At 44.4% G+C, this 25,364-nt stretch overlaps 1 protein-coding gene across 1 annotated transcript in view; it reads right to left on the bottom strand.

The window, feature by feature from the left end:
• VTA1 (vesicle trafficking 1) overlaps positions 1-25,364 on the bottom strand; it is a 270,605-nt gene that overhangs the window by 102,760 nt on the left and 142,481 nt on the right. Inside the window, exon 5 of the mRNA XM_040429478.1 lies at positions 20,175-20,286. Coding sequence (XP_040285412.1) covers positions 20,175-20,286 — 112 coding nt within the window. The remainder of the gene's footprint in view (positions 1-20,174; positions 20,287-25,364) is intronic.

The raw sequence follows: 25,364 nt of genomic DNA, 5'->3' as shown, positions 1-25,364 counted from the left end.
AGGCCGCAAAGCAATAACTTTATTAACTGTTGAACAGAACATAGAAACTTTTTTTAAACTTTTTTAACTGAACATTTAACTTTTTTACTTACCGGTATTTTTTTTTTTTTGTTTAGTTTTTTTTACCTTTTATAGAACAAACCTCTCCTTCCCCATGGGACAATGTGCAAAGCGCAAATCGCCCAAAGATGTGGCGAAGTACGTTATGCACTTTATCCCAGGTGAAAGGAGAGGTTTGCAGCAGCTGTGAGTGAATGGGCCCTAATAGCCCTGTGTGCCTGTCCTGGTGAGATGTGATCCCTATGCTAGGTGTACCTGTGTGTGGTACTTCCGGAAACACTCTCCATAGCATAGGGCAGGGTGGTCAGCACAGTCAGGACAGAAATAGCGGGTGTCACGCCTTATTCCACTCCTGCTACAGACACGACATCTTTTTCGGGGTGACGGTTGGGTTGAGGTACCAGGAACGACACTGGGGAAATGTCGCTCGTGTAGACGGCTAACTACACTGGTGGATGGGGCCACGGAACCTCCTGGGTAAAGGAGGTTCTCGATGATCTCTTCCTGGAATTTGAGGAAGGATCCTGTTCTCCCAGCCTTACTGTAGAGAACAAAACTATTGTAGAGCGCCAATTGAATTAAATATACAGACACCTTCTTATACCAGCGTCTGGTTCTGCGGGAAACTAAATACGGAGACAACATCTGGTCATTGAAGTCCACCCCTCCCATGAGCACATTATAGTCGTGGACACAGAGGGGCTTTTCAATGACACGGGTTGCTCGCTCAATTTGGATTGTCGTGTCTGCGTGAATGGAGGAGAGCATGTAAACGTCACGCTTGTCTCTCCATTTCACCGCGAGCAGTTCTTCGTTACACAAGGCAGCCCTCTGCCCCCTTGCAAGACGGGTGGTTACAAGCCGTTGGGGGAAGCCCACGCGACTAGTTCGCGCGGTGCCACAGGCGCAAATCCGTTCTAGAAACAAATGCCTAAAGAGGGCCACACTTGTGTAAAAATTGTCCACATAAAGATGGTACCCCTTGCCGAATAAGGGTGACACCAAGTCCCAGACTGTCTTCCCACTGCTCCCCAGGTAGTCAGGGCAACCGACCGGCTCCAGGGTCTGATCTTTTCCCTCATAGATCCGAAATTTGTGGGTATAGCCTGTGGCCCTTTCACAGAGCTTATACAATTTGACCCCATACCGGGCACGCTTGCTTGGGATGTATTGTTTGAAGCCAAGGCGCCCGGTAAAATGTATTAGGGACTCGTCTACGCAGATGTTTTGCTCAGGGGTATACAAATCTGCAAATTTCAGGTTGAAATGGTCTATGAGGGGCCGAATTTTGTGGAGCCGGTCAAAAGCAGGGTGGCCTCTGGGACGGGAGGTGGTATTGACCGCTAAAATGCAGAAAACGTAGGATGGTCTCAAATCGTGTCCTGGACATAGCAGCAGAGAACATGGGCATGTGATGAATTGGGTGCGTTGACCAATATGACCGCAATTCATGCTTTTTTGTCAGGCCCATGTTGAGGAGAAGGCCCAAAAAAATTTTAAGTTCGGAAACTTGGACTGGTTTCCACCGGAAAGGCTGGGCATAATAGCTTCCCGGGTTAGCGGTTATAAATTGTGTGGCATACTGGTTGGTCTCTGCCACGACTAAGTCCAAGAGCTCCGCAGTCAAGAACAGCTCAAAAAATCCCAGGGCCGAACCGATTTGAGCCGTCTCAACCCGAACTCCAGACTGGGCGGTGAAAGGGGGAACTACTGGTGCGGCTGAAGTTGGTGACTGCCAATCAGGATTTGCCAGCACCTCAGGGACTCTAGGGGCTCTACGGGCCCGTCTTTGCGGTGGCTGCGACGGGGTAACTATTGCACGTGCCACCTTCAACTGCCCTTCTGGTGCTCGCTACTTCACCATGTTGTACGGCAGTGCTGGTACTAGGTCCAGGAAGGGCTGCGCTGCTGGTGTATGCCTCACCACGTGATCCGGCAGCGACAGCCCCACTCTGCTGCTCTTGAAGCGGATCCTGCGTAACCTGTGGTCTAGCGACATGGGGCCGGGTACGCCTGGTGCTGCCAGGGACCTCCACCTCCTCGTCCGAACTTTGGGTCAGAGAGCCACTGCTTTCCACAGGTTCATATTCTGACCCGCTAGATTCGTCAGATGAGGGTTCCCACTCCTCATCCGACTGGGTCAGAATCCTGTAGGCCTCTTCAGAAGAATACCCCCTGTTTGACATTTTGGACTACTAAATTTAGGGGTATTCCCTGAGACTACCCAAGAAAAAAAGCAAACCTGTCTTACAAAGGGGAGGCTAGCGAAGTACCGGAGGCTGCTGCGGTTGATAAAAAATATCAAAACTGATTTTTTTATCGCCGCAGTGCGTGTAAAATGAATGTGCAGTGATCAAAAAATATATATTTTTTGTCACTGCGGTGGGGCGGGCGTGGGTGAACGCACGTGTGGGCGACCGATCAGGCCTGATCGGGCAAACACTGCGTTTTGGGTGGAGGGCGAGCTAAGGTGACACTAATACTATTATAGATCTGACCGTGATCAGTTTTGATCACTTACAGATACTATAAAAGTACAAATGCTGATTAGCGATACGCTAAACAGCGAATAAAAGTGACTGCGGTGCGGTGGGCGCTAACTGACGCTAACTACCTAACCAAGGGGCCTAAACTATCCCTAAAACCTAACAGCCAATATCAGTGAAAAAAAAAAAGTGACAGTTTACACTGATCACTTTTTTTCCTTTCACTAGTGATTGACAGGGGCGATCAAAGGGGTGATCAAAGGGTTAATTGGGGTGCAGGTGGGTGATCTGGGGCTAAGGTGTAGTGTTGGTGCTACTCACAGTTCAGTCTGCTCCTGTGCTGGATCCAACCGACGAAAAGGACCAGCACAGGAGCAGACAAGCCATATAACAGATCATATTTACTAATATGATCTGTTATATGACTTTGGATTGGATTTTTTGAAAATCGCCAGCCTGCCAGCCAATGATCGTTGCTGGCAGGCTGGTGACGAAGTACTTCTTTTAATTTTGCCGGCCCGCGATGCGCATGCGCGGGCCGGCTCTGAGCGAAATCTCGAGTCTCGCGAGATGACGCGTATATGCGTGACTCTGCGCAGCGCTGCCACCTCCGGAACGCAATCCTGCGTTAGGCGGTCCGGAGGTGGATAAATACTCTATGAACACCCACTGCTTAAGATCTAATGTGGACTGGAGAATGAAAGGGAAATAGAAAGCTACTATGGAGCCAACTGGTATTATTGTGCCAGGAAGGCTGCTGTTAGACCCATCATGGTGGGAAACCTTCTTTAACCACCTCAGCCCCCAGTGCTTAAACACCCTGAAAGACCAGGCCACTTTTTACACTTCTGACCTACACTACTCTAACCGTTTATTGCTCGGTCATGCAACTTACCACCCAAATGAATTTTACCTCCTTTTCTTCTCACTAATAGAGCTTTCATTTGGTGGTATTTCATTGCTGCTAACATTTTTACTTTTTTTGTTATTAATCGAAATTTAACGATTTTTTTGCAAAAAAATGACATTTTTCACTTTCAGTTGTAAAATTTTGCAAAAAAAAACGACATCCATATAGAAATTTTGCTCTAAATTTATAGTTCTACATGTCTTTGATAAAAAAAAAAATGTTTGGGTAAAAAAAAAATGGTTTGGGTAAAAGTTATAGCGTTTACAAACTATGGTACAAAAATGTGAATTTCCGCTTTTTGAAGCAGCTCTGACTTTCTGAGCACCTGTCATGTTTCCTGAGGTTCTACAATGCCCAGACAGTACAAACACCCCACAATTGACCCCATTTCTGAAAGTACACACCCTAAGGTATTCGCTGATGGGCATAGTGAGTTCATAGAACTTTTTATTTTTTGTCACAAGTTAGCGGAAAATTATGATTTATTTTTTTTTATTTTTTTTTATTACAAAGTCTCATATTCCACTAACTTGTGACAAAAATAAAAAGTTCTATGAACTCACTATGCCCATCAGCGAATACCTTGGGGTCTCTTCTTTCCAAAATGGGGTCACTTGTGGGGTAGTTATACTGCCCTGGCATTCTAGGGGCCCAAATGTGTGGTAAGGAGTTTGAAATCAAATTCTGTAAAAAATGACCTGTGAAATCCGAAAGGTGCTCTTTGGAATATGGGCCCCTTTGCCCACCTAGGCTGCAAAAAAGTGTCACACATCTGGTATCCCCGTACTCAGGAGAAGGTGAGGAATGTGTTTTGGGGTGTCATTTTATATATACCCATGCTGGGTGAGAGAAATATCTTGGCAAAAGACAACTTTTCCCATTTTTTTATACAAAGTTGTCATTTGACCAAGATATTTATCTCACCCAGCATGGGTATATGTAAAAAGACACCCCAAAACACATTCCTCAACTTCTCCTGAGTACGGGGATACCAGATGTGTGACACTTTTTTGCAGCCTAGGTGGGCAAAGGGGCCCATATTCCAAAGAGCACCTTCGGATTTCACAGGTCATTTTTTCCTGAATTTGATTTCAAACTCCTTACCACACATTTGGGCCCCTAGAATACCAGGGCAGTATAACTACCCCACAAGTGACCCCATTTTGGAAAGAAGACACCCCAAGGTATTCCGTGAGGGGCATGGCGAGTTCCTAGAATTTTTATTTTTTGTCACAGTTAGTGGAAAATGATGATTTTTTTTTTTTTTTTTTTATTTCATACAAAGTCTCATATTCCACAAACTTGTGACAAAAAATAAAAACTTCCATGAACTCACTATGCCCATCAGCGAATACCTTGGGGTCTCTTCTTTCCAAAATGGGGTCACTTGTGGGGTAGTCATACTGCCCTGGCATTCTAGGGGCCCAAATGTGTGGTAAGTAGGTAAATGACCTGTGAAATCCGAAAGGTGCTCTTTGGAATGTGGGCCCCTTTGCCCACCTAGGCTGCAAAAAAGTGTCACACATCTGGTATCTCTGTATTCAGGAGAAGTTGAGGAATGTGTTTTGGGTGTCTTTTTACATATACCCATGCTGGGTGAGATAAATATCTTGGTCAAATGCCAACTTTGTATAAAAAAATGGAAAAGTTGTCTTTTGCCAAGATATTTCTCTCACCCAGCATGGGTATATGTAAAATGACACCCCAAAACACATTCCCCAACTTCTCCCGATTACGGAGATACCAGATGTGTGACACTTTTTTGCAGCCTAGGTGGGCAAAGGGGCCCATATTCAAAAGAGCACCTTTCGGATTTCACAGGTCATTTTTTAACAGAATTTGATTTCAAACTCCTTACCACACATTTGGGCCCCTAGAATGCCAGGGCAGTATAACTACCCCACAAGTGACCCCATTTTGGAAAGAAGAGACCCCAAGGTATTCGCTGATGGGCATAGTGAGTTCATGGAACTTTTTATTTTTTGTCACAAGTTAGTGGAATATGAGACTTTGTATGAAAAAATAAATAAATAAAAAAATAAGCATTTTCCACTAACTTGTGACAAAAAATAAAAAATTCTAGGAACTCGCCATGCCCCTCACGGAATACCTTGGGGTGTCTTCTTTCCAAAATGGGGTCACTTGTGGGGTAGTTATACTGCCCTGGCATTTTCCAGGGGCCCTAATGTGTGGTAAGTAGGTAAATGACCTGTGAAATCCTAAAGGTGCTCTTTGGAATATGGGCCCCTTTGCCCACCTAGGCTGCAAAAAAGTGTCACACATGTGGTATCGCCGTATTCAGGAGAAGTTGGGGAATGTGTTTTGGGGTGTCATTTTACATATACCCATGCTGGGTGAGAGAAATATCTTGGCAAAAGACAACTTTTCCCATTTTTTTATACAAAGTTGGCATTTGACCAAGATATTTCTCTCACCCAGCATGGGTATATGTAAAATGACACCCCAAAACACATTCCCCAACTTCTCCTGAGTACGGCGATACCAGATGTGTGACACTTTTTTGCAGCCTAGATGCGCAAAGGTGCCCAAATTCCTTTTAGGAGGGCATTTTTAGACATTTGGATACCAGACTTCTTCTCACGCTTTGGGGCCCCTAGAATGCCAGGGCAGTATAAATACCCCACATGTGACCCCATTTTGGAAAGAAGACACCCCAAGGTATTCAATGAGGGGCATGGCGAGTTCATAGAAATTTTTTTTTTTGGCACAAGTTAGCGGAAATTGATATTTTTAATTTTTTTCTCACAAAGTCTCCCGTTCCGCTAACTTGGGACAAAAATTTCAATCTTTCATGGACTCAATATGGCCCTCACGGAATAGCTGAGGGTGTCTTCTTTCCGAAATGGGGTCACATGTGGGGTATTTATACTGCCCTGGCATTCTAGGGGCCCTAAAGCGTGAGAAGAAGTCTGGAATATAAATGTCTAAAAAATTTTACGCATTTGGATTCCGTGAGGGGTATGGTGAGTTCATGTGAGATTTTATTTTTTGACACAAGTTAGTGGAATATGAGACTTTGTAAGAAAAAAAATAAATAAATTCCGCTAACTTGGGCCAAAAAAATATCTGAATGGAGCCTTACAGAGGGTGATCAATGACAGGGGGGTGATCAATGACAGGGGGGGGTGATCAATGACAGGGGGGTGATCAATGACAGGGGGGTGATCAATGACAGGGGGGTGATCATGACAGGGGGGTGATCAATGACAGGGGGGTGATCAATGACAGGGGGGGTGATCAATGACAGGGGGGTGATCAATGACAGGGGGGTTGATCAATGACAGGGGGGTGATCAGGGAGTCTATATGGGGTGATCACCACAGTCATTGATCACGCCCCTGTAAGGCTTCATTCAGACGTCCGGATGCGTTTTGCGGATCCGATCCATCTATCAGTGGATCCGTAAAAATCATGCGGACGTCTGAATGGAGCTTTACAGGGGGTTGATCAATGACAGGGGTGTAATCAATGACAGGGGGGGGTGATCAGGGAGTCTATATGGGGTGATAACCACAGTCATTGATCACGCCCCTGTAAGGCTTCATTCAGCCGTCCGGATGCGTTTTGCGGATCCGATCCATCTATCAGTGGATCCGTAAAAATCATGCGGACATCTGAATGGAGCTTTACAGGGGGGTAATCAATGACAGGGGGGTGATCAATGACAGGGGGTGATCAGGGAGTCTATATGGGGTGATCAGGGGCTAATAAGGGGTTAATAAGTGACGGGGGGGGGGGGGGTGTAGTGTAGTGTAGTGGTGCTTGGTGGGACTTTACTGAGCTACCTGTGTCCTCTGGTGGTCGATCCAAACAAATGGGACCACAGAGGACCAGGTAGCAGGTATATTAGACGCTGTTATCAAAACAGCGTCTAATATACCTGTTAGGGGTTAAAAAAATCACATCTCCAGCCTGCCAGCGAACGATCGCCGCTGGCAGGCTGGAGATCAACTCTCTTACCTTCCGTTCCTGTGAGCGCGCGCGCCTGTGTGCGCGCGTTCACAGGAAATCTCGGCCATCGCGAGATGACGCATATATGCGTGACTCTGCGCAGGGCTGCCACCTCCGGAACGCGATCCTGCGTTAGGCGGTCCGGAGGTGGTTAAAGAGGACCTTTCATGGGTCCAAAGAATATGAACTTCGTAGCAGCCTACATAGAGCGGCGCCCAGGGATCTAGGTGCACTCACTATTATTCCTGGGCGCCGCTCCGTTCGTCCGCTGTGGCCTCCGGTATTTTCAACATTAAGAGCAAGGAGGAGGAGACGCCAGTGTCTCTCCTTCTCCCTGACAGCAGAGCTGTCCAATCACAGCGCAGAGCTCAGAGCCAGGGAGAAAAAAAAACTTCCCTGGCTCTGAGCTCTGCAGTGTGATTGGACAGCTCTGCTGTCAGGGAGAAGGAGAGACACTGGCGTCTCCTCCTACTTGGACCGAATGTTGAGAAATTACCGGGGGGCCACAGCGGGCGAACGGAGCGATGCCCAGGAATAATAGTAAGTGCACTTAGATCCCCGGGCGCCTCTCTATGTAGGCTGCTACTAAGTTTATATTTTTTGGACCCATGAAAGGTCCTCCTTAATGTTAATTGGTGAGCATTTACCTCTAATGATGTTTGGCAGAGTGAGAGTTCTAGTTTTCCATTGATAGGCTGTTGCAGGGCTGAGATTCAGTCCTGTTTTAATATTTAAAGGGAACCTGTCATCAACTTTATGCTGACCGTACTGAGGGCAGGATAAAATAGTGACAGAAATGCTGTTTTCAGCGGTGTGTCACTCATGAGCTAAAAGTAAGTGGTTGCTGAGAACCAGCATCAAAATCATTGCAGCACAGGCCTAGAAAAGAGTCAAATCTACCTGAGAAGAGTCATGGTTATTCATAATCTCCTGCTCTCTCACCCATCTGCTGATGATTGGCAGTTCTCTCCTAGAGAGAAGGGGAGAAAACTAGGTAGAAGACTGTCAGACATCAGCAGGTGGGCAGGGAGAGCAGGAATTCATGAATAACCATGACTCTTTTCAAGGCCTGTACTGTAATGATTATGATGCAGGTTCTCGGCAACCACTTACTTTTAGCTGATGAGTGACACACTGCTGTAATCAGCATTTATGTCACTACTTTATAATGCCCTCAGTACGGTCAGCATAAAGTTGATGACAGGTTCCCTTTAGGCTAGACACATGGTTGAGTGAGTAACTTCACTCTGCCACATGGTTCCATAGTCATGACCCCGCCTCTTCCTGTGCGGACATCACAGGTACAATGGGCAGGCGCTAATATAGTAGCAATAAACCCATCCACTGGGACATTCCTCACCCAGGCCAGCTTCCTGTGAAGTCTTAGATTGAAGAAGCAGGACCACCATACATTCTAAGACTAAGTATTTTCTTGTCTATATTGTTACACTATAGGCCAGTTACATGGTTTATGTATACTGATATGACCATGATATTGAAAGTGTAGAGGGAAGTCAGGTGGGCATATGTATATGGATATATATATATGTATCTGCCCCTTTTTTGATATGAGTATATATGTATGTATATGGGCCCCCTTATATGGCCAATAGGGATATATATTCCCTGTATGGTCGTGTATATATTCCCTCTTATGTAGATGTATATATGAGGATGTGTGTATGCAGTGCATACATCTATGTATGTGTATCTGACATGGCTCTCCCCCAGGTATATTATATAATATATATATATATATATATATATATATACACACACACACACACTGCTCAAAAAAATAAAGGGAACACTTAAACAACACAATGTAACTCCAAGTCAATCACACTTCTGTGAAATCAAACTGTACACTTAGGAAGCAACACTGAGTGACAATCAATTTCACATGCTGTTGTGCAAATGGGATAGACAACAGGTGGAAATTATAGGCAATTAGCAAGACACCCCCAATTAGAGTTGTTGCGATACCAAATTTTTGATTCGGTTTCGATACCATGAAAAAGTATTGCGATACTCGATACCATTCGATACCACGCGAAAAAAATAAACAAAAAAAGCCACGTGCATTCCTCATTTTTAAAAATGGCGAATCGCGCAGTTTTTATTTTATTTTTTCTGTTCCGGCATTCACCACCTAGATTTTTTTTTTATATTTTAATAGTTTGGACTTTTCTGACGTGCGATGTAATATGTTTATTTATATATTTTATATGTGAAATTGGGAAAAGGGGGGTGATTTATACTTCATATTTTAGTGTTTGTTTTTTTTTCACTTTTTATTTAATAACTATTTCCCCCCTTAGGGGCTAGAACCTGGGATCTTTCATCCCTTTTCCTATTCACCCTGATAGATCTCTATCAGGGTGAATAGGACTCCACACTGTCCCTGCTGCTCTGTGCTTTGTGCACACAGCATCAGGGATGTTACCATGGCAACCAGGGCTTCCTGGCTGCCATGGTAACCGATCGGAGCCCCAGGCTTACACAGCTGGGGCTCCGATCAGAAGCTGCCACTGCACCACCAATGAGGGGGAGTGGAGAGGTCCCTGTGGCCACTGCCACCAATGATTTTAATACTGGAGGGTTGAGAGGGGCCGGCGCACTGTGCCACCAATGATTTTAATGGGATGGGGGGATTGAGGGGGGGGGGCACACTGCACCACCAATGATTTTACCCCTTTATACAGGAGGCGGGTACTAGCAGATCAGCGGCAGTTAACTGCCGCTGATCGCAGCTCCCTGTCAGGGGCAGGGTGCCGGCAATGCGATTCTGCTGCCGGCACCCGCCTCCTGTATGTGTTAAAGACTGACTACTGTATATGAGTCCAGACTTTCACTATTAGGCCACACAGAGCGGCGCCCAGCGATGTCTCAGCACTCACCATTTAGTCCTGGGCGCCGCTCCGTTCGCCCGCAGTGCCCCATTACTGTCTCCTCTCCTGCTCCACATGCTGCTGATTACTATCGGAGCGATGGGAGGAGACATCAGCTTCACTAGTGGGCGTTCCTTCTCCCTGGCTGTTAGCGCTGTCCAATCGCAGCGCAGGGAAAAGGAACGCCCACTAGTGAAGCTGATGTCTCCTCCCATCGCTCCGATAGTAATCCTATCATTGGTGGCGCAGGGCGCCCGCCCCTCCTCCGCCCCTCTCTTCTCATTGCCGCCCCTCCTCCGCCCCTCTCTTCTCATTGCCGCCCCTCCTCCGCCCCCTCTCTTCTCATTGCCGCCCCTCCTCCGCCCCTCTCTTCTCATTGGTGGCAGCGGCAGCAGCACAGGGGGAGGGAGGACAGCTTCCTTCTCCCCGTGCTGCTGAGAGAGAACATGAGCGCGCCGATAGCAGCGCGCTCATGTTCAGAGATACTAGACTGCGCAGAAGCGCAGCCCAGTATCGAAAAAAACGGAAATCCCGGTATCGTATCGATACCGGGAACAAAAGTACGATTGGGTATCGAAATTTCGATACCCGCAACAACCTACCCCCCAATAAAGGAGTGGTTCTGCAGGTGGTGACCCCAGACCACTTCTCAGTTCCTATGCTTCCTGGCTGATGTTTTGGTCACTTTTGAATGCTGGCGGTGCTTTCACTCTAGTGGTAGCATGAGACAGAGTCTACAACCCACACAAGTGGCCCAGGTAATGCAGCTTATCTAGGATGGCACATTAATGCGAGCTGTGGCAAGAAGGTTTGCTGTGTCTGTCAGCGTAGTGTCCAGAGCATGGAGGCGCAACCAGGAGACAGGCCAGTACATCAGGAGATGTGGAGGAGGCCGTAGGAGGGCAGCAACCCAGCAGCAGGATCGCTACCTCTGCCTTTGTGCAAGGAGGAACTGGAGGAGCACTGCCAGAGCCCAGCAAAATGACCTCCAGCAGGCCACAAATGTGCATGTGTCTGCTCAAACGGTCAGAAACAGACTCCATGAGGGTGATATGAGGGCCCGACGTCCACAGGTGGGGGTTGTGCTTACAGCCCAACGCCGTGCAGGACGTTTGCCATTTGCCAGAAAACACCAAGATTGGCAAATTCGCCACTGGCGCCCTGTGTTTCTTCACAGATGAAAGCAGGTTCACACTGAGGCACATGTGACAGACGTGACAGAGTCTTGAGACGCCGTGGAGAACGTTCTGCTGCCTGCAACATCCTCCAGCACGACCGGTTTGGCATTGGGTCAGTAATGGTGTGGGGTGGCATTTCTTTGGAGGGCCGCACAGCCCTCCATGTGCTCGCCAGAGGTAGCCTGACTGCCATTAGGTACCGAGATGAGATCCTCAGACCCCTTGTGAGACCATATGCTGGTGCGGTTGGCCCTGGGTTCCTCCTAATGCAAGACAATGCTATACCTCATGTGGCTGGAGTGTGTCAGCAGTTCCTGCAAGACTAAGGCATTGATGCTATGGACTGGCCCGCCCGTTCCCCAGACCTGAATCCAATTGAGCACATCTGGGACATCATGTCTCGCTCTATCCACCAACGTCACGTTGCACCACAGACTGTCCAGGAGTTGGAAGATGCTTTAGTCAGGGCCTGGGAGGAGATCCCTCAGGAGACCGTCCGCCACCTCATCAGGAGCATGCACAGGCGTTGTAGGGAGGTCATACAGGCATGTGGAGGCCACACACACTACTGAGCCTCATTTTGACTTGTTTTAAGGACATTACAACAAAGTTGGATCAGCCTGTAGTGTGTTTTTTTTCCACTTTAATTTTGAGTGTGACTCCAAATTCCAGACCTCATGGGTTGAAAAATTTGATTTCCATTTTAAAATTTTTGTGTGATTTTGTTGTCAGTACATTCAACTATGTAAAGAACAAAGTATTTCAGGAAGAATATTTAAATAACTAAGATCTAGATGTGATATTTTTGTGTTTCCTTTATTTTTTGAGCAGTGTGTGTGTGTATATATATATATATACACACACACTGCTCAAAAAAATAAGGGAACACAAAAATAACATCCTAAATCTGAATTAATTAAATATTCTTATGAAATACTTTGTTCTTTACATAGTTGAATGTGCTGACAACAAAATCACACAAAAAAAAAATGGAAATCAAATTTTTCAACCCATGGAGGTCTGGATTTGGAGTCACACCTCAAAATTAAAGTGGAAAAACACACTACAGGGCTGATCCCAACTTTGATGTAATGTCCTTAAAACAAGTCAAAATGAGGCTCAGTAGTGTGTGTGGCCTCCACGTGCCTGTATGACCTCCCTACAACGCCTGTGCATGCTCCTGATGAGGTGGGGGACAGTCTCCTGAGGGATCTCCTCCCAGACCTGGACTAAAGCATCTGCCAACTCCTGGACAGTCTGTGGTGCAACGTGACGTTGGTGGATAGAGCGAGACATGATGTCCCAGATGTGCTCAATTGGATTCAGGTCTGGGGATTGGGCGGGCCAGTCCATAGCATCAATGCTTTAGTCTTGCAGGAACTGCTGACACACTCCAGCCACATGAGGTCTAGCATTGTCTTGCATTAGGAGGAACCCAGGGCCAACCGCACCAGCATATTGTCTCACAAGGGGTCTGAGGATCTCATCTCGGTACCTAATGGCAGTCAGGCTACCTCTGGCGAGCACATGGAGGGCTGTGCGGCCCTCCAAAGAAATGCCACCCCACACATTACTGACCCAATGCCAAACCGGTCCGTGCTGGAGGATGTTGCAGGCAGCAGAACGTTCTCCACGGCGTCTCAAGACTCTGTCACGTCTGTCACATGTGCTCAGTGTGAACCTGCTTTCATCTTGTGAAGAGCACAGGATGCCAGTGGCGAATTTGCCAATCTTGGTGTTCTCTGGCAAATGCCAAACATCCTGCACGGTGTTGGGCTGTAAGCACAACCCCCACCTGTGGACGTCGGGCCCTCATATCACCCTCATGGAGTCTGTTTCTGACCGTTTGAGCAGACACATGCACATTTGTGGCCTGCTGGAGGTCATTTTGCAGGGCTCTGGCAGTGCTCCTCCTGTTCCTCCTTGCACAAAGGTGGAGGTAGCTGTCCTGCTGCTGGGTTGTTGCCCTCTCTACGCCTCCTCCACATCTCCTGATGTACTGGCCTGTCTCCTGGTAGCGCCTCCATGCTCTGGACACGCTGACAGACACAGCAAACCTTCTTGCCACAGCTCGCATTGATGTGCCATCCTGGATAAGCTGCAGTACCTGAGCCACTTGTGTGGGTTGTAGACTCTGTCTCATGCTACCACTAGAGTGAAAGCACCGCCAGCATTCAAAAGTGACCAAAACATCAGCCAGGAAGCATAGGAACTGAGAAGTGATCTGTGGTCACCACCTGCAGAACCACTCCTTTATTGGGGGTGTCTTGCTAATTGCCTATAATTTCCACCTGTTGTCTATCCCATTTGCACAACAGCATGTGAAATTGATTGTCACTCAGTGCTGCTTCCTAAGTGTACAGTTTGATTTCACAGAAGTGTGATTGACTTGGAGTTACATTGTGTTGTTTAAGTGTTCCCTAATTGTTCCCTTTTTTTTTTTTGAGCAGTGTATATATATATATATGTCACCTGTACCCCTGTTCTGCACCCCTACCCTTAACCCCTGGACCACCAATCCCTCACCGTAACCCTATAGGAGCATCTCCGCTCCCTATTCTGGGTTAATCCCTGCAACCCTGTGTCTGTGGCCTGTATTTACCCTTGCAGCGCCACTGTAAACCCTTAGTTCTTAGGGATAGTTTTAGTCCAGGTTGGGTGGTCTGCTAATGTGTGTGTGTGTGTTGTGTGTGTGTGTAAGTGTATTGTATAGTTAGTTTTGTGGTGGAATTTGGGATTGTGTAGTGTAGTTTTAGTACTGTATTTTTAGTACTGTATTGTTAGTGCATTGCGTGTGTTGTGTACTGTAAGTGTTAATAAATACTGTGTGTTATTTATACCTATTGTGTAACGTGTGGTTACTAGCGGTAGTTAGTAAGGCGCATGCAGCTAGTTTAGTGATTAGCGTAAGGCAAAGTGAAAGTGTATTATTATTATTGTAAAGGTATAAATAGGCGGAGTCATTGTTAGATGGCTCCTCCTATTTATGAATATTAATTATTGATATTTGCATAAATATTGGTAATTAATATTCCCCCTTTACAGAAAGTATTTGTACATTGTAGTTATGTAAAGGTGTCTTATGTTACATCTGCAGAGTTGTGTGTTATTTCTTGTGATACCAAGGCAACATACTATGGCTGAGGTATAACCTGAGAACAATCCCAAGAGCTAGGGGAAACGGGGAATAATGATCTTTATCATCTGATAATTGGTAATATTTTGCCCTTATTCATACGAGTAACTTCTGATATTGCTATTGATAATTATTGATATTAATAAGCAATATCTTCCCCTCATCATAGGTTCGTTTACTTCTATTACTTTGTGTAGCTTTTCCAAACCCAACTGCTGTATACTGTAAAGACTTATGGTTGCACTTTAATTAATCTGCATGTAACATAGTAACATAGTACATAAGGCCGAAAAAAGACATTTGTCCATCCAGTTTTGCCTGTTATCCTGCAAGTTGATCCAGAGGAAGGCAAAAAAAAACCTGTGAGGTAGAAGCCAATTTTCCTCACTTTAGGGGAATAAAAAATTCCTTCCCGACTCCAATCAGGCAATCAGAATAACTCCCTGGATCTACGAGCCCTCTCTAGTAGCTATAGCCTGTAATATTATTACGCTCCAGAAATACATCCAGGCCCCTCTTGAATTCCTTTATTGTACTCACCCTCACCACCTCCTCAGGCAGAGAGTTCCATAGTCTCACTGCTCTTACCGTAAAGAATCCTTTTCTATGTTTGTGTACAAACCTTTCCTCCAGACGCAGATGATGTCCCCTCGTCACAGTCACAGTCCTGGGGATAAATAGATGATGGGATAGATCTCTGTACTGACCCCTGATATATTTATACATAGTAATTAGATCTCCCCTCAGTCATCTTTTTTCTAACGTGAATAACCCTAATTTTGATAATCTTTCAGGGTACTGTAGTTGCCCCATTCCAGTTATTACTTTAGTTGCCCTCCTCTGGACCCTCTCCAGCTCTGCTATGTCTGCCTTGATAACTGGAGCTCAGAACTGTACACAGTACTCCATGTGTGGTCTGACTAATGATTTGTAAAGTGGTAGGACTATGTTCTCATCACGGGCATCTATGCCCCTTTTGATGCAATCCATTATCTTATTGGCCTTGGCAGCAGCTGCCTGACACTGGTTTTTGCAGCTTAGTTTGCTTTTTATTAAAATTCCTAGATCCTTTTCCATGTCAGTGTTACCTAGTGTTTTATCATTTAGTATGTACGGGTTACTTACATTATTCCTTCCCATGTGCATAACCTTACATTTATCAGTGTTAAACCTCATCTGCCACTTATCTGCCCAAGCCTGCAATCTATCCAGATCCCTCTGTAGCAGTATACTGTCCTCTTCAGTGTTAATTACTTTACACAGTTTAGTGTCATCTGCGAAAATTGATATTTTACTATGCAAGCCTTCTACAAGATCATTAATAAATATATTGAAGAGAATAGGGCCCAATACTGACCCCTGAGGTACTCCACTAGTGACAGTTGACCCAATCTGAGTGTGTACCGTTAATAACCACCCTCTGTTTTTCTATCATTGAGCCAGTTACTTACCCACTTACAGACGTTTTCTCCCAGTCCGAGCATTCTAATTTTATATACTAACCTTTTATGTGGTACAGTGTCAAATGCTTTGGAGAAGTCCAGATATACGACATCCATTGATTCGCCGCTGTCAAGTCTAGAACTTACCTCCTCATAGAAACTGATTAAATTAGTTTGACATGACCGATCCCTCACGAAGCCATGCTGATATGGCGTTATTTGCTTATTTCCGTTAAGATGCTCTAAGATAGCATCTCTCAGAAAACCTTCAAACAGTTACCCACAACAGATGTTAAACTTACCGGCCTATAGTTTCCAGGCTCTGTTTTTGGACCCTTTTTGAATATTGGCAACACATTTGCCATGCGCCAATCCTGTGGGACATTCCCTGTCAGTATAGAGTCCGCAAATATCAGAAATAAGGGTCTGGCTATGACATTACTTAATTCCCTTAGGATACGGGGGGGTGTATGCCATCCGGTCCTGGCGATTTTGTCTATTTGGATCTTTTTAAGTCGCTGTTGTACTTCTTCCTGGGTCAGACAGGACACTTTTAATGGCGAATTTATTTCAACATTCAGCATTTCATCTGACAGTTTATTTTCCTCAGTGAATACATTGGAGAAAAAAATATTTAACAGCTTTGCTTTCTCCTGGTCGCTCTCTGCGACTTCCCCCTCATTACTCTTTAAAGGGCCGACACCTTCAGATTTATACTTTTTAACATTTATATAATTGAAGAACATTTTAGGGTTAGTTTTTACTCTCTTTGGCAATTAATCTCTCGGTCTCTAGTTTGGCCGCTTTTATTTTGTTTTTTACATGTTCTATTTTTTTCCTTATAGTTTTTCAGTGCTTCCATGCTACCCTCCTGTTTTAGTGTTTTATATGCTTTCTTTTTGTCATTTATTGCTTTCTTTACAGTTCTGTTTATCCACATTGGTTTCTTTTTGTTCCTTAACCTTTTATTCCATTACGGTATGTACCTCTCACAATGAGCTTTTAGGATGCTTTTAAAGACATCCCATTTTGTGGCTGTATTTTTATTTGTGAGGACTTTATCCCATTTAGTTAGGCCTATGGCCTCTCTTAGTTGGCTAAATTTAGCTTTTTTGAAGTTTGGTATTTTTGTTCCTCCCTGTAGAAACGCTTTTTTGAATGATAATTGGAAGGTTATTACTTTATGGTCACTATTTCCCAGGTGTCCCCCAACCTGCACGTCTGTTGTTCTGTCAGGTCAATTGGTTAATACTAAGTCCAGTATGGCCGTCCCTCTAGTCGGGTCCTGAACCAGTTGGGAAAGGTAATTGTCTTTGGTTATTGCCAAGAATCTGTTTCCTTTATGAGATATACAAGATTCAGTTTCCCAGTCTATATCTGGGTAGTTGAAGTCCCCCATAATAACCACCTCATTATGATTTTGCCGCCTCGTCTATCTCGTTTAGTAGTAGATTTTTCTGTGGACCCTGGTATATTAGGCGGTTTATAGTAAACTCCTATTAGTAATTTATTGTCGTTTTTAGCTCCATGAATCTCTACCCACAGTCACTCCACATGCTTATGTCCCTCACTTATATCTTCACGGAGTGTGGGCTTTAGACAGGACTTTACATAAAGGCAGACCCCTCCCCCTCTCCGGTTTTGACGATCCTTTCTAAACAGACTGTAACCTTGTACATTAACTGCCCAGTCATAGCTATCATCCAGCCCTGTCTCAGTTATTCCCACTATGTCATAGTCCTCTTCACACATCACTAATTCCAGTTCACCAGTTTTATTAGTCAGGCTTCTGGCATTAGTATACATACATTTGAGAGGCTTATGTATATTTTTTACCCTACACCTTTCCTTCTGAACTGTTCTAGTCCCTCCTTCCATTCCTCCCCCAGTCCCACTACCTTGCCCCCGGTCTCTATCTGCACTATCTTCCCCTTCTATAGTGTAATTACCCTCCCCCCCAGTCCCTAGTTTAAACACTCCTCCAACCTTCTAGCCATCTTCTTCCCCAACACAGCTGCCCCTTCCCCATTGAGGTGCAGCCCGTCCCTACGATAGAGCCTGTAGCCGACAGAGAAGTCGGCCCAGTTCTCCAGAAACCCGAACCCCTCCTTCCTACACCAGTTCTTGAGCCACTTGTTAATTTCCCTAATCTCCCGCTGCCTTTCTTGTGTGGCCCGTGATACAGGTAGTATTTCGGAAAATACTACCTTTGAGGTCCTTGCCCTAAGCTTTTGACCTAAATCCCTGAAATCATTTTTAAGGACTCTCCAAATACCTCTAACTTTGTCATTGGTTCCGATATGGACCATGACCGCTGGATCTTCTCCAGCCCCTCCCAGTAATCTGTCAACCCGATCCGCGATGTGTCGAACTCTAGCGCCAGGAAGACAGCACACTGTTCGGCGATCACGGTCTTTGTGACAGATTTCCCTATCTGTTCCCCTAATAATTGAGTCTCCCACTACCAGCACCTGTCTGGCCTGCCCTACTCTCCTGGTCCCCTGCTTACCGGAGCCAACATTCCCCTGACTGGCAGAGGAAGTGTCCGGCTGCGGCAGTGACGTCCCTGGACTGATATCCCCCTCATCTGCCAAACGTGAAAACTTGTTGGGGTGTGTCAGATCAGGGCTAGCCTCCCTGGCACTCTTCCCTCTACCCCGCTTTCTAACTGTTACCCAGCTAGCTACCTCACTTTCCTCAGCCTCCTCTCTATCACCCTCCCCCTCATCTACCCCAAAGAGTGCTTGCTCGGTGAGAAGCAAACTCTTTTGCAAATTGTCAATGCCTCTCAGTGTTGCAACTTGCCCATTTAGAGACTCGATTAGCGATTCCAAACGGGTAATTTGCTCACATCTTGAACAAAGATATACACCCTTGAACGGCTGTTCCAGGACTGCATACATCATGCAAGATGTGCACTGGACTGTGTTGTCAATTGTGCAACACATACTAAATGGGGATTACACCACAAAAGCAAAAAATACAATACAATGTAGTAATAAGAAACAGGCTAATTGCAGTCCCCTACTGAAGTCCCTGAATCTAAAGTCACTTAATCTTAAGTCACACACTTACGCAACCACACTTAATCAACCATGCGTCGCGGTCAAACTCGGGTTATACATCTCCTTAAATAAATATAAATGCAGCTCACTACACCAGCCTGGTTTGTTTCCCCTCTGGATTAAAAAAAAAAAGTGTAAACCATCTGAAATGTGGAGCAAGGCAGCCAAACAGTGCAAGCGCACACTCAGCAGATGTTTCATGAATTATCTTAATATTGCGTGTGAACAACCAATGCCATATTCCTAGTACTTACCACTTACTGTATATTTGAGATGTAAGGTTACTAAGGATAGACACAAAATGCACTGCAACTGTAAGGCCCCTTGCAGACGAACGTTTGTCACGCTGCGAGTCTGCAGTGCAGCTCCCCGCCTGACCTCCCAGAACTGACTGGGTCACATAGCATTATATTGATTTATGATGCTATGTAACCCTTACATTTCTGGAATGTATTGGATAACACGGGCAGCATTGTTGTCTATATTGTTACACTATAGAAGATAGATAGATACTACAGTATATATGGATGGACACAGCTTATATACTCCCCTCCCAGCACATTGACCTTTGCACAGGTTACAGGGCATGCCTAGAACACTGCCACAGACATCAATAGGTTATTTCCATATTTCAGGTTCCTATGGTCCATGCTGTAAAGAATATTTCTGATTTTGGCGATATCAGCGGAAATATGGACTAGCTGTCATGTTTACATCATAAATGGAAATAATGACACTAGTGTGAATAGAAACTTATTCATCCATACACAAAATAAGCAGATAAGATGTCATGATGTGTCATGTTGTGAATTATGTACAAATTCTTTTATTTTGCAATAGACATTATCTTCTGCAATTATTTAAGTAAATCTATATTAATATGTAATGGTAAGAGAGTAGATGCTCTTTCTATTCTATTTGTAGAGTACAGACCAAGTCATGTTGTTGCTGCCAGACAGAAGAGCAGTTCGTTCGATGGTCACTCTAAAATGTAAATGCTGAATAAATTACGGTTATTAGTAAAGCTAGTTTACCATAGTTTTCGCCTTCAAATCCGACGGGTCCAGATTCAGGAGTCATCCCACTCTTTAAACAATTGTGAATGTATGTGGCCTTCCATCTGGCATATTTTCTGTGCTGAAAGTTCTATGAAAATGGAAAATCAAGCAAATTAAATTTTCAATAGAAACTTGAAACAACTTATTGGTTACCAAGTACAGGACCCACCATTCCTCCTAATCATTTGCTCAGATCAGCAGCTAAAGAAATGTGTCCATGACGTTATTAACAATAAGGTAAAGGCAACACGCATGCAGAATGATCAGCAGAAGGTTAAAGAGTTGTCTCACCACACACACTGGCGGCATATCGCTAGGCAGTTGTAACTGTCAAGGGTGGCAATTACTTTATCACATGGGTGATTTTGATAAATCTTTATCTGGAATAATCATTTAAAAGTTGTATTTAGTGTTTTCTAGTGTTGACTTTATCTTGCATTAAAAATAGTTGGATAATCTGAAACATTTAAAATAGAAAGAAAATAATAATCAGGTGACTGCAAATACATTTTTACAGCACTAGTTTCAAGCAGCAATCTTCAGTCCTTCATTATTTTTCAGACCCCTTGAGATTCAGCCTGCAACCAGCTATTAGTTTCAGACTTTTCTCATGGAGACATGTTCTTTCCAGTAATACATGCTGGATCTGTGTGTCCAGGATGCTGCTGTCTTCACTAGATTTTAAGTGTTTCCTTTCTACATACCAGGAAGAATCTCTTCTATCTTGGGCTGACAGCCACTGATGCATTGTGTGATCTACCCCCACTTCTACAGTCTGTTTGCCTTTTTCTATACGGTGATGCAGTACAGATTGTGTAATTTGCTTTCCCCGAACGCTTGGGTGGTGTCCCCTATCCCCACTGCACCCCTTTAACACTATCTGATCTGCACTGGACATCCTCCACCCCTCTCTGCTGCCATCTGATAGAAGGGAGGGGGAGAGCAGAGAAAGGCAACACAGCCAGGAGCAAGCAGCAGGACATCGCACCTAAAGAGCAAAATGCTAGGTAATTTTTAACACAGATTATTTAGAAAGTTGCTTAAATTTGCACTTAGGAAGCAAATTAACAATATAAGAAATGTTGGTGGAAAGATAACCATGGCTTTTTATGGAGAAAAAAAAAGCTTATTTTCATACAGTATGTCAAACTCAACCTGTCAGAGCAGATCTATCCCACCCATCTATGGACAGCATACTGGATTGACAGCATGTAATCCTAAATTTCTGTGCAATGGTTGGCTGGTGCAGGTTATCTATAGGCAGTCTGCAGACATCATCTGATTATCAAGCAGGTTAAAGGTGCTGTACCAAACAGAAAATCTAGCAGTGTGTCCATATAATCTTTTTTATTAGATCCCATTAAAAGCACAATATTCAAGACGTACATCATGGCCTACGCATTTTGGACAGATGCATGATATCCTTAGTCATGTCATGACTGCTGGATGAGCTGCTGAATTTCCTCCGTTTTGTATGCTGTATCCGTAGCTGAAGCAGTCTCTTGTGCACTGTCCTATACATGTGGTCAGATACATTGAACCTACAGACTTGGTGAGCTAGACTGGCTTCCTTTTCTTATTTACTTGTTAAAGGGGTTTTATGGGATTTTAATACTGATGGCCTATCCTCAGATTGGCGAGGGTCCGACACCCGGCATCCCCACTGATCAGCTGTGATTAGGCAGCAGCGGTCAGCCTACCAAGCATAGCTCTGTCCATTGAATGGCAGAAGATTAATCTCATTGCTTGTTCTATAAAAGTTTTTTCTATAGTTATTATAATGAATAAAGAAATCCTGACATTTGCTACATACCGTACAGAAGTGTATCTATGACTATGCTGCCTGACATGGCTAGTTGGTGGCCAAAGCATCTTACTTTTCCTGCTGTACTCAGTACTATAATTTACAATAGGATGGTCAAGATTAAAGGGGGATGTATTCGGCAATAATATTGCAGATAGTATAATGATATTACAACATTTTTAGAGCATGGCTTTAGTGCAAATGTGATCATTTGCAAATTAGAAAACGTATATAATGCTCATATGTGCACTTATATTAGGTTTACAGAGACTTGGAAAGAGTAAGTCAATCCCAGTAGATGCCTAAAGGCCTTGTAATGCCTTGTTTTATAGGGTGAGTAAATCTCTTGTTTTCAGACTCCCATGTAACTTTACCCATACAGTCAACTTGCAGTTACCATAAATGCCCTTGGGGGATACTGCGAATGAAATGGACCATTGTCCCTGTAGAGACGCAGAACATTGCTAACTCAAAGGCAAAGTGCTTGATGCATCAGAGCTTCTTAAAACCTCAAGTAATGCATTATTCAGCTTGGTCATGTCACCGAGATAGCTAAAATACTGTATTATAATATACAGTATACCATATTTTTATGTCATTTAAGTTATGAAATATTTACTTTGTGGTTCAATTACATTTAAAACTTCTGTAGTGTTATTAGGAAAATATATTTTCCTTCATAAAAATCTCCCTACCAATAACTCTTTCACTTGTCCTCTCATGGAAGAGATAAAAAAAAAAAAAAGGTTTTCTTTATGTGGTCACTTTGCAATTAGGTCTCCAAAATATAACGTTGGGACAGCCACAAAATATTACCTAGCGTTAAAACTGTGGTCAGGGATTGTAATAAGCCACATGGGAAACAGGGAGTCATCTGGGGTCACCGTTTCTCAGACATATCATATTGCTCATTCAGATAAATCATCAGATAGGTTTACATTTCTTGCCATTTTCTTGAAACAGAAACATATAAATATCCCCAAGTCTTGTTAATTTCAATTGGATTTAGCTTATTAAATACATTAAGATAATGGCCCTTCATCAACCAGGAGGAGAAAGTTAGTAACGGCGCTGGAAAAGTGCTGCTGTATTGGTATTCCAATAAAGCTACATTTCTAGTCAATTTCTAACAAATATTTATATCTGAAAAAAATATTTAAAAAAAATATCTAGGTTAAAAACATTAAGGAAAAAAAGGGACTGTATAATTTGTTTGTGTGGGAACAAGTTGCCACTGTCATATAATATAGGTTCTTAGACTCTTTTAAAGGATAGCTATCGTTTGAGGGGGGGAAAAAAACATTTGACATGTCACAGGTACATGAAAGATGTTTGATCGGTGGGAGTTGGGAGACCACCATTAATTACTAAAGCAAAGGGCCAGAAGCATTCAGCATGGCATTATGGTGTCATTTAACAATTCTTTACCCAGGTTTGTGATTTTTTTTTAATTTCATCTATGCAAAATATTTTGCCCTCACCACTTTTCAAAAATAGGAAGCAGTGTGGATTGGGCTATTGGTCCCACAAAATTTATCATAATTTATGTACCGTAGTTTTATGGTGTAAATGGTGACTGAAATCTATGCCAGTTATGAACTGGCATTGATTTAATTATAGGCACAAAGGCTGCTAGAGGAGATGCTTCATTTATGACAAGGCATGCACCTCGTCAAAAAAATTAACCGCATTCACCAGAAGAACAGGGGGATATCATGACTGTTGTAGAAAAGAGCAGTTTTGAGAAAGGACTCCCGGTGCCCTTTCGTTTTTGGTTGGTTCTCTGAGAATTAGGTGAGCGCTGCATGGATTTATAGACTCCAAGGACTGCCAAGCTCATCAGAAACAAATGAGCACAGTGCTCAGCTTCACACTTGAATGTGTGAAGCTGTATGACATTCAGCTGAATATGCTGTGCATTGAAATGCATGGTATGTATAACGCAGCATTTTTGGCAAAAGACATCTGTAAAGAAAATCATAAGTTTTAAAAAAAATTAACCTGTAAGAAAAATTACCATATTTTTAGCTTTATAAGACGCACTTTTCCCCCAAAAAAAGTGGGGGGGGGGGGGGGGTGAAGGAATGGTTGTGCGTCTTATAAAACGAATACTAGTGATTACTTCAATTATGGAAGCGCTCACTAGTAAACATTAGATAGTGGGAGAGGGGAGTGAAGGGCTGCGAGCGCTTCCTGTACTCACCCTCCCGCCGTGGGCGCACTGTCCTGACCGCATACAGCATCAGGACGTAGCGCACACACTATGACCCGACGCTGCACAAAGTCAATCAGGTGACTGTGCAGCGCCAGCCAGAAAATACAGGGGAGAGCGACTTCTGAAGAGACCGCTGGATCTGGAGTGGCGCAGGAGAGGCAAAAGAAGTTTTTTATTTTAAGGTCTGATCTGAGGTCTGATGGGGGTCTAAAATGGAGGGCTGATATGAGGTCTGAAGAAGGTCTCATGTAATGTCCTGATGTGGGGGTCTCATGTAATGTCCTGATGTGGGGGTCTCATGTAATGTCCTGAAGTGGGGGTCTCATGTAATGTCCTGAAGTGGGGGTCTCATGTAATGTCCTGAAGTGGGGGTCTCATGTAATGTCCTGATGTGGGGGTCTCATGTAATGTCCTGATGTGGGGGTCTCATGTAATGTCCTGATGTGGGGGTCTCATGTAATGTCCTGATGTGGGGGTCTCATGTAATGTCCTGATGTGGGGGTCTCATGTAATGTCCTGGAGTGGGGGGTCTCATGTAATGTCCTGAAGTGGGGGTCTCATGTAATGTCCTGAAGTGGGGGTCTCATGTAATGTCCTGAAGTGGGGGGTCTCATGTTAATGTCCTGAAGTGGGGGTCTCATGTAATGTCCTGATGTGGGGGTCTCATGTAATGTCCTGATGTGGGGGTCTCATGTAATGTCTGATGTGGGGGTCTCAGTAATGTCCTGATGTGGGGTCTCATGTAATGGTCCTGAGTGGGGTCTCATGTAATGGGGGGTTCCCTGAGTGGGGGTCTCATGTAATGTCCTGAAGTGGGGGTCTCATGTAATGTCCTGAAGTGGGGGTCTCATGTAATGTCCTGAAGTGGGGGTCTCATGTAATGTCCTGATGTGGGGGTCTCATGTAATGTCCTGATGTGGGGGTCTCATGTAATGTCCTGATGTGGGGGTCTCATGTAATGTCCTGATGTGGGGGTCTCATGTAATGTCCTGATGTGGGGGTCTCATGTAATGTCCTGAAGTGGGGGTCTCATGTAATGTCCTGAAGTGGGGGTCTCATGTAATGTCCTGAAGTGGGGGTCTCATGTAATGTCCTGAAGTGGGGGTCTCATGTGATATCCTGTTATGGGGGTGTGATGTAATGTCTT

Source organism: Bufo bufo, chromosome 4 (genome assembly GCF_905171765.1).
Source record: "Bufo bufo chromosome 4, aBufBuf1.1, whole genome shotgun sequence".
In the NCBI taxonomy this organism is placed as follows: Eukaryota; Metazoa; Chordata; class Amphibia; order Anura; family Bufonidae; genus Bufo; species Bufo bufo.
The sequence above is the reverse complement of the archived record's forward strand: the minus strand, read 5'-3'. Positions and strand labels throughout refer to the sequence as shown.